We start from the raw sequence: 9,250 nt of genomic DNA, 5'->3' as shown, positions 1-9,250 counted from the left end.
TTACCCATTTAAATAAGTAGAAAGTGGAAGGAAATATTAGAAAGTATTTGAGGAAAAAGCAAAGCATCAAAGTTTAGAATTTTAATGTTCTTATGTCATTGATATTTCACACATGGAAACAACTTAGACCAACTTATGTCATTGACATTATTTGAAAGACCCGACCCGACCCGACCCGATATCCATCCTTGAATGCAAAGAGAAAGGGGTCATGCTTTGCACAAGGCACAACTGATGAACTCTCCGTGCCTCCGCTCGCTGAAGACCAAGCGCGGGAACTGGGCACGTGGTCATCTCAAAATCCGAAAGCACTCAAGACTCCATTTCGCGCTTCTTCCTTTCCGAAAATTTTATCTGCCAGAGAAAGAAAGGACGGTCTCTCTCGCTTGCTTGACTACTGGTTAGGCGTTGCCTCTGCTTCTTTGCTTTGATCTCCGATCTTCCCTTTCAGGCCTTTATAAGGGAATCGTGTCTTCATGTTTTTTTTTTCTGCTGGAAAACTGATTTTTGCGCGGAAAAAAATTATGAGAACAAACCCTAAATTCTCGAGATTATGGTGCGCACCATTCCCTTGTCGTGTCAACAGATTTGCACAGTTGAAGGAGGGCGAAGTCCAGATCTGAACTCCGTCGTCAGCTACGCATTCAGCTGCAGATTCTCTTCTTCAGATCTCCATGTCGGCTTACTTAACTGAGTGTGATTTCTCTAACACGGGGATGATGGATAGAGAAAAAGCATGGCACCTTTTTTCCGATTTGTTAAGACTTGGAAGGCCCGCTCAGCCAGCAGAACTCGCCGCCAGATGCACCTTATTTTCCGCTTCGCCAGATTTGATCGAGTTCCTCTGCTGGATTCCTGATTCGCCTCTTTTCCTGACTGCAAACCACTTTGTAACCATTTCTAGGTCTGTTTTCTCGGCTTTCAGTGAGTTCTTTTCGAACGCAGCTGCATCATTTGTACCGCGCAATTGCGTTCGAGTTTGTGGAAGTACCAGATTGTGGAGTGAACACATCACGACTTACTCTAGGAAGCGGAAGCGGTCAGGGACTGATCTGAATGCATTGCCTAATGTCAAAAGGAGACTGTTTGTGTGCTCTGACCTAGGTAAAACAGAATAATTTTGCCTTTTCCTTTTGAACCCGGTAAATCTCTCCTTTTATTAAATTGTTTTTGGGCTGATGGATTCGGGTTGAAACTTGAAACAGATGGAGCTCGTGATCTATTGCCTTTAGGTGACACGGTTCGGGCTTGCCCTTCAAGGGTAACATTTGTTTATGCTCCTTTTTCTTCTTGCGTAGTTGCAATTATTAAGGTTGAATTTGTTGCATTGCTTGTTTCAGCTTTAAGCATTTGGTTTGAGTTGAAAATTGAAAGTTCCTTTGGAAGGAGGTATCTTGCTGATATTTCTTTTAACTTTTTAAAGTGTTGTTAAGGACAGCCTAAATGTTTATATCAAGGATGACTGCAACAGTAAAAATTCTGTTTTCCCCTCTGGTCTTGGGTATCAAAAGGTGCCTCCCTGCAAACATTCTGTTGATTCTGATGATTAAATGCCACATAAAATTTCCTGGTCACAAAAGGAATGAAAAAAGAAAAAATCCAAAACATGGAAGACTAAACCAGATGTTCATTCTCTAGTGTTACAGTAATGATTATTTTCTATCACCTTTTTTATCACATCAAACCAACTGTTTTCTGCTCCATGAGTAGAAGCTCTAGAATAAACGGTGTAGTCATGCAATATAATGTCTGACTGAGCCTGGCAAATTATCTACTCTTTTAGTTGGTTTGGCCTGCCATCTTCCATGTCCATCCTAAGTTTCAAGTTGTGGATGTTGGGTGGCTGAAGCTCTTAATTTAATTCTTTTAATAATAAATCTAATTTTCTGGCAGGTACCTGTGAATGTTGCAGATGATATGATAAAAGACCTTAGTCTGCATTCTAACAACACAGCCGTTATTGCAAATGCCTCCGTTTTGAACTATGTCAGATCATCATCTCATTTACTTCTTGCCTCAAGTATGGTACTGTCTCCTGGCATTGTAAAGTCTATTCAGTGCATAGATGACCAAAATGATTCTCGGATGCAATTTGATGAGACAGGAGGCATGCTTGAGCACATCGTAATATCAGATTCTGTCCATTTACCAGAATCCCAATCTCAGTTTCAGAATACTATTGCTGGGATAAATCAACAAAATACAACAGAGCATTGTGTACCACATTTTGACCTGGAGACCAGATCAGCTTTTTCATTATATAGGCCGAAGAACCAGAGATTTTTGGAACAAACTCAGACAAATAACAATTTTGCCCAGACAAAACTTGAAGAAAGGGTTATAAATAAGTTGGCTTCCACAGAAACTATTTGTTTTGAGGAATGTAATATACTCGATAGAGTGATGGGAGGTGATGGAGCTTCTGGAATGGAGATTCATTGCAGGAAAGAGCAAGAGGTCATTGATGGGGGTGCGTCCAGAGAAGGCCCTGAAGTGTCTGTGCAGGACGTATGCCAGAGTGATGGAACACTATTGGAATCAGTCCAAGTCCCTGGTGGGACAGAAGTTTTAATCAGGTATGAAGCACCTAAAAAAGTAGTATACCCTGAACGGACTCTAACAGCTCGGCATTTAAGTTCTCACAAGTTAGTTAATATATCATCGGGAAGATCTGATGAACTGCACGGAGAGGCCTCTCTACTAGGACAACAAATTCCTTCTTCAGTAAGAGATGAGAATAAGGGTAATATTAGCCATAACCAGGAGCCATTTGAGAAACATGAAAAGTATCTCTCTTTTAAACAAAAAGGAAAACACAACCAGAATCCTGAACGTGCTAAAGAACCTAAGGCAGGTTCAACTTCTAAAGTTCCTAATGTAAGCTCTCTCTCTCTCTAGAACTCAACTTCTAACTTTTAATGAAAGTCCATTGCACCTGTTGTAATTCACATTGTTCATTTTGATGGTTGATGATGAAACCATAGATACCGGGGCCAAAACTACTGCCAGATTTCGAATCTTTCATTGTAGAGGAAGAAGAAGGTTCAGGTAGTGGCTTTGTTTCTGTTCAGTTGGCTGTTTGGTCAAGGATTCTTTGTCTATCTCTATCTAATAGCATTGCATTATCATCAAATACAGGTGGTTATGGCACTGTCTACAGGGCAAGAAGAAAGAATGATGGAAAAATATTTGCTGTCAAGTGTAAGTGAAAATTTACTTGTTCTTCTCTGCTGTTGTATATATGCATTTGGGTACTCATTGTGGTGGTCTGCTGGCTGTTCTATTGATGTTTTGGATGGCTACATAAGGTCATTGCTATACCATTTGGTGCAATACTAGAGGATTAGTGCTCAGCAGTTCTAAGATGTATTTCTTAATTTATCTCTGCCAGGTCCACACACAAATGCACCTTCCCAGCATGTGAACAACGAATTGAAGATGCTGGAGCGATTTGGGTAAGGAAACGAAGCTTCATTCTTTTGGTCTGTGGGGCAATATCATCCTTCTTAGATTCATAGTGCTGTTAAATAATCTGTCTAGTCATTTTTTTTATGGTGTAGAGGTCGAAACTTTGTCATAAAGTATGAAGGCTCTTTTAAGAGCGGAAACTCAGAGTGCTTTGTTCTGGAGCATGTTGAGCATGACAGGCCAGAGGTTAGTTAAACAGGCCTTACTTTCAAAACAGTTTGTTTGTTCTATTAATTTTAATATTCATTCAAAATTTGATTTAGGTGCTGAAAAGAGAAATAAAAATATCTGAGCTCCATTGGTATGGCTACTGCATGTTTAAAGCCCTTGCTGGATTGCATAAGCAGGTAGAGACTGTCCTACAGGATTTTAATTTTCTGTTGAGTTATTTTTTATGTTCTGGTTGTTTCATAAGTTTTCATCTTTCAACTTTTCAGGGAATAGTGCATAGAGATGTCAAACCTGGCAATTTCCTCTTCTCTCGTAAACTTAATAAAGGGTATCTTATTGATTTCAATCTAGCCACGGTTGGTAATCCATCTTCCAGTGACTCTTCAATTTTTCTTGATTGGATGTATAATTTGATGGTTTGCTGTATCTTGTCTTTCCAGGACCTCTATCAGAAGTATTATGCAAGTAGTAAGCTGGGAAAAAAGAAGTACATTGGGTCTTTAGATCATGTTCCTCGTCCATGTAGTAAGGATGATCCTAGTATAAAAAGAGCTAACAAAATGATCCAAAGTAAATTTCTTGAGAGTAGAGGAGCAGCTAAGGACTCCAAGTTGTTAATTCATGGAGCAAAGAACATAAAGAAAAGGGAAGTCACCCTTCCACTGAAGACTTTGACAGATATTAGCTGTAAAAATAATTGCAGAAGCCAAGGTGGAGATGCTTCCGGGGTAACCAGCACAAGGACTCCTTCAGCCGAGAGGTTAAGGGAGCCAGTCCCATGTCAAGGTAGGAAGGAGCTCATCAATTTGGTCCAAGAGGCTCTGCAGAACCCAAATCACAAGGACATAAACATTCCTGCTTCCCGGAGAAAGAGGGTTGCTGCACCTCCTGGAAATGTGGATGGGAGTTTAGTTTATCTCTCCCCAATGCCTTTGATCTCAAATGGTATTTCAGTCTTTGGTGCAGGTCACTTGAAGAACAGAGGTATGTTTGTCACAAATTTAGTTGCAAGAATTTCCCTTATGAACTATAAATACAAATTCCTATTTGCCTTTGTAATCATTGAATTAGGTTTCCTTTTCTAGGGGAGGGAAAACGGAATAGAGAAGGACCCTGTGTTGGAACTAAGGGGTTCCGTGCTCCGGAGGTTTGGTGGATCTCAATGCTATCAATTTGATGAACTTGTACATGCTTTTGAAACTTAAGTAAGCTTTTAATTTCTGATGTTTGTTTCTGCAGGTCTTGTTCAAATCCCAACATCAAGATCTTAAGGTTGACATCTGGTCTGCTGGGGTAACCTTACTATATCTTATGATAGGACGAACTCCATTTGTTGGTGATCCTGAACAGTATGGTCTTCCCTCTTCTCATGGTTCTATTGTTATTATTTGATCCTCTACATTGGTCCAACATTGTCAATTTACTAATATTGGCAGTAATATAAAAGATATTGCAAAATTGAGGGGAAGTGAAGAATTGTGGGAAGTGGCTAAGCTGCACAACCGTGAATGTTCTTTCCCTGAGGTATAGACAAAGAAGAGAAGGCAAATATAATTCCTCCTTGGGTGTTTCATACGCATTAGTTTAAGATTCTCAATCTTGTTGCAGGAACTACTTGATGTACAGTCTTTACCATCAGTGAAGCTTCGGAAGTGGTGTGCGTTGAATACAAAGAGACCTGACATTCTTGATCAAGTTCCACTGTCACTCTTTGATCTTGTCGATAAGTGCTTGACCGTTAATCCAAGATTGAGGATCAGTGCTGAGGAGGCTCTTAGGCATGAGTTTTTCACACCATGCTGCGAGGCCTTGAGAAAGCAGAGGCTGCTGAAACGGCCTCCAGCAGAATCTCAGAGCTAATTTAGTGCAATTCTGTCTCGGTCGAGTTGAGGCTGTGAAGGACTGCACCATCCACGCTGTAAGCAATGAATGGCAAAGTGCAATGCCATGGCCCTCCTGTAAATCCTTTCTCAAGGGCTGCTCCCGTCTTCGTTAACCTTAAAGCCGTTCACTAACAATGTGAATATGTTGTATCAATAATTTCAATATGTAGATGACTGTATTAAATATTAAAACATTTGAGGCAGGATTTGATAATTTTACAATAAACTATTATAATCTTATTGTGGATCATTATAGGAGCTTGGATTTAAGTGTGACAAAAGTCACGCACGCCAATGCCTCTGCTACGAAGGAGAAGAGAGTTCACACGAAGACCCTCTCAACGAATCCGTTTGATTACAGGCATAGTAATGAAAATGCAAAACAATGTTTCTGCACCAACAGATTGTTACTGAATTTTTACTTTCTTCTTCCTTTAGTTGGAAGGAACGAAAACATGTTTACAAGTAGACAAATAAGGATAGTGAAGAAGCTACACCGGTATTGGATCAGACCACCTTCTTTTCACCTCAGTTTTCCATCGGACCTCTTTGAGCTTTCCGTCTGTTCCATAATCTCTCTCCATCACAAGGTTGGTCCCTTCATCAGAATACCACCCCACGCCAACACACAGAATTCCATCCTTCTTCACATCCACATATCCAATAACACCACCTGGTAGCCACAGGATTGTCACATCTTGCATATCCAGCACTTCTTCTTCTCCAAAATAAACAGGATTTTCAGGCAAAGTCCTCTTCTTTAAGGTCTCCATACAGAGGTACACATATGGGAGTTTGCCATCATCTGCTGCTGACTCTTCACTGAATATTGGAGTTGCACTGACCTCAAAGACCTTCCAAGATCCAGCTTGGTCTGAAGGTTGGGTCCGTTTTCGCTGAGAAAATGGCTGCAAATCGAAGCCCCCATCACTGCTAAAAACATCAAATTAAACAGAGTCATTGACACATTTCCATGACAAACGTTCAAAGATGAAATCGATGACAAAGTTGCAAGCACGAGTAATTGCTTTACAGGAGACAAAATAGAATATCAAATTGAACAGGTATAGTTCTTCGGCTCTTTGGAATCAGCTGCCGGTTATATGCAGTGCATCAAATGAATGGCCATGTATATGAGGTTCTAGAGTACAATGAGCCCGAGGAAGCCATCCAGTAATTGCTTTTCCAGACATTAACTAGCCTCCCGCAATACAAGATCAAAACATTAGGCAGACTTTACCTTAGATCCTCAATGCTTGTTGGACAGATCCACTGCTCTTCATATACGGCTACCCTTACTATTTGTATTTCTGAACCGCCTTCATTGAACTCTATGGTATGTATAATACGCAGCCTTTTGTGGCACCCTTTAACCAAACACTGAATCATGAAAGAACAGTCAACCATTTCAACAACATCGGACCTTAAATACTCAAATTATTCAAGTAAAGAAAACTACATCATCAACAAAAGAAAAATCACAACCATGAGACTAGAAACATGTTGAAGTAAAAAGGACCTTACTGATGAAATAGGTTAGATTAACAAAATCATCATATCTTTACTGGCCAACTACAATCAGGGCCTCTACACCTTCAATTAAGCTCCAAGAACATAGACATATTAAACAAAAAAAAACCTTTTGAGAAATAATAAGGCATGGATGGATACAGAGTTTCTTACTATCCCAACTGGGTCCTGGACCCTTTTTATTTCTTTAGTCCAAAATATCCACTGAGTACACATAAGACAGTTAAATAGATTTCAAACACAGGATTTACCAATGCAGTGCAGTGAAGTGCTGTGCTTCCGCGATATTAGATAAGCTGTAAGAGAACAATCTAGTCATGAAACAAGCAATGTAGCAAACAACTACCTGTTCAAACTTGAAAGTTGGGGAAAGAAAATATTTTGACTCTTCGTATTCTCCAACTGGTATTTCAACAGGACCTCTTGAATATGATCCATCCTGCAAGTTCAAACCTCACAATCATCAAATGAGAGAGCTATTTATTTTATCAAATGCATTACTCAACTTAACAGGAATAGAGCAACTTCCTTCTTCAAAGAGTGTGTGTGTGTGTGTGTTATAGATAGCCCATGGTATCATACCTCAAAGAAAACAAGGCCTGGTTCAATGCCCATGGTATCTTCTTCCAATACCTCACTTTTCCTCAAGTCAAAATCTTCATAACTAGGCAAATTGTCAATCGGTTTGCCATCTCCCTCTATCAGCTGCCTACGCTCACCGTGAGGATTTAAAGCCACCCAATTGAGTTTTCTGTGAATCTGACAGGTTGCAAGAATCTGCTCGATGCGGCAAAGAGTGTAACAATCATACAAGTGTTCGCTTTGATTACCAATTCCAATCGGCTCCATCTCAGCTGTGAAGGGTGAAAATACTGCTCCTACTCCTTTCCATATTCCACTGACACTACTAGCAAATGTATTCCAAGCAGGTCTTATTACAGGTTCCTGAAATTCAGAAATTTCATTTTAAATTTCACATACTAAAATTTATTGAGTTATCTAGAACGAAAGGATCATGATGTATTTGAGCATCAGTTGTCAGAACTAGCAGATTAAGAAAAAGAGTGCATCTTACACACTTAAGAGTAAGCTCCTCTGTGCAGAAGTTACAAAATAAAATCTTGACTTCTTAAGAATGAAGCGATACGGTCAAATAACTACCTGCGTCTGTAAAACAGTTTCGAGCTCCATTAACATAGCTCCAGAAACCATAACCCTACCATTCTTATTTCTCTTCTCTACTTTTCTCACTCTCTTTCCACTTCGTCTCCTCCTAATCGATTTCTCACTCTCCTCCCTCGCTTTAGCCTTGGCGAGCTCGTTATCAATGCTCCACACGTTCTCCTTCTTCTTGAACTTTACGTTGCCCTTCTGTTTATGGCTGCCGGCTCTTGGCTTTCCCTTCTCACCATTAAAGCTGCAAGAAACCCTTGAAAATCTCTCTACGGAAAGAGGTACTGGATGATTCAGAATCGTAGTGCAACTTTGACGACGTAATCCTCGGAAGGATTGAAGGATACCGGGATTCTGGCAGGCATCGAGATAGTGAGATTGCATAATGAAAAATGGGGGACGGAAGCAAGCGCCAAGTTCGCACTGCGGGAGACCCTAGGGCAACAGAAAGAATGTAATTCCCAGCAGGGAGTCCGGGATTAGGTGTGGAGTTCCGGCGAGTAGGGAGAGAAGAGAGGAAGCGGGGTAGGTGAGTATGTTAGAAAGCGGGTGATAATTGAACAAAGCAAATTGTATTGCGATTGTAATCATCCATTCCTTGTTGCCATCAGTCCCCACTCCACTGCTGTAATCTGAAGCAAGGTCGTCAAGGTCTCCCGAGAGGAGGCGGGGTTCCCTTCTCAGTTCTCACCACCCCAAAGTGGTGAGGATGAAGCAAAGCACATAAAAATTCATCCTCCCCCTTCAACCCAAAGTTCCCAAACCGTCAAATGTCTCAAACTAATATTCAAGTTTAACAAAAATAAGAGAGAGCTGTGTAATGCCAGAGATAGCTTGGTGGTGAATATCAAGGCGAGCTCCAAGTCGGCTCATCCATTAAAGCTATGGTTATAAAGATATGGCACTTCTGGTTCAGGAAGACGGGAGAAAAGACGAAAAGAATCGAAGAAGAAAGAAGTAACCGACGAAGATGGTAGAGGGAAGAGGGGTTTATAAAATCTGGAAGAGAACCGCAGAGGAGAGGA

General features: G+C 40.6%; 2 protein-coding genes across 3 annotated transcripts; one reads left to right on the top strand and one right to left on the bottom strand.

The window, feature by feature from the left end:
- The first annotated feature begins 400 nt into the window (after positions 1 to 400).
- Positions 401 to 5,721, top strand: LOC137934643 (uncharacterized). The gene is made up of 14 exons (XM_068779093.1): positions 401 to 1,104; positions 1,206 to 1,261; positions 1,894 to 2,877; positions 2,985 to 3,048; positions 3,139 to 3,201; positions 3,392 to 3,455; positions 3,561 to 3,654; positions 3,732 to 3,815; positions 3,906 to 3,995; positions 4,080 to 4,623; positions 4,725 to 4,786; positions 4,879 to 4,988; positions 5,076 to 5,163; positions 5,248 to 5,721. Exons 1-14 carry the CDS (start codon positions 675 to 677, stop codon positions 5,497 to 5,499), a joined length of 2,985 nt encoding a protein of 994 aa, XP_068635194.1. The 5' UTR covers positions 401 to 674; the 3' UTR covers positions 5,500 to 5,721.
- A 70-nt stretch (positions 5,722 to 5,791) lies between these two features.
- Positions 5,792 to 9,242, bottom strand: LOC137934486 (uncharacterized). 2 transcript variants are annotated; one of them, XM_068778855.1, is made up of 5 exons: positions 8,214 to 9,242; positions 7,635 to 7,997; positions 7,399 to 7,491; positions 6,763 to 6,902; positions 5,792 to 6,455 (listed from the first exon to the last, which is right to left on the bottom strand). In XM_068778855.1, exons 1-5 carry the CDS (start codon positions 8,607 to 8,609, stop codon positions 6,014 to 6,016), a joined length of 1,434 nt encoding a protein of 477 aa, XP_068634956.1. In that variant the 5' UTR covers positions 8,610 to 9,242; the 3' UTR covers positions 5,792 to 6,013. The 2 variants fall into 2 exon arrangements, with proteins under 2 accessions (XP_068634956.1, XP_068634957.1); XM_068778856.1 differs by having other exon boundaries at positions 5,792 to 6,452.
- Positions 9,243 to 9,250: the final 8 nt, after the last annotated feature.

The sequence above is a fragment of the Aristolochia californica genome, unplaced genomic scaffold (genome assembly GCF_029961685.1).
Source record: "Aristolochia californica isolate CCGP_79_NKW_82.1479 unplaced genomic scaffold, dmAriCali1.0.hap1 SCAF_6, whole genome shotgun sequence".
Lineage (NCBI taxonomy): Eukaryota > Viridiplantae > Streptophyta > Magnoliopsida > Piperales > Aristolochiaceae > Aristolochia > Aristolochia californica.
This window is presented reverse-complemented; position numbering and strand designations above follow the sequence as displayed.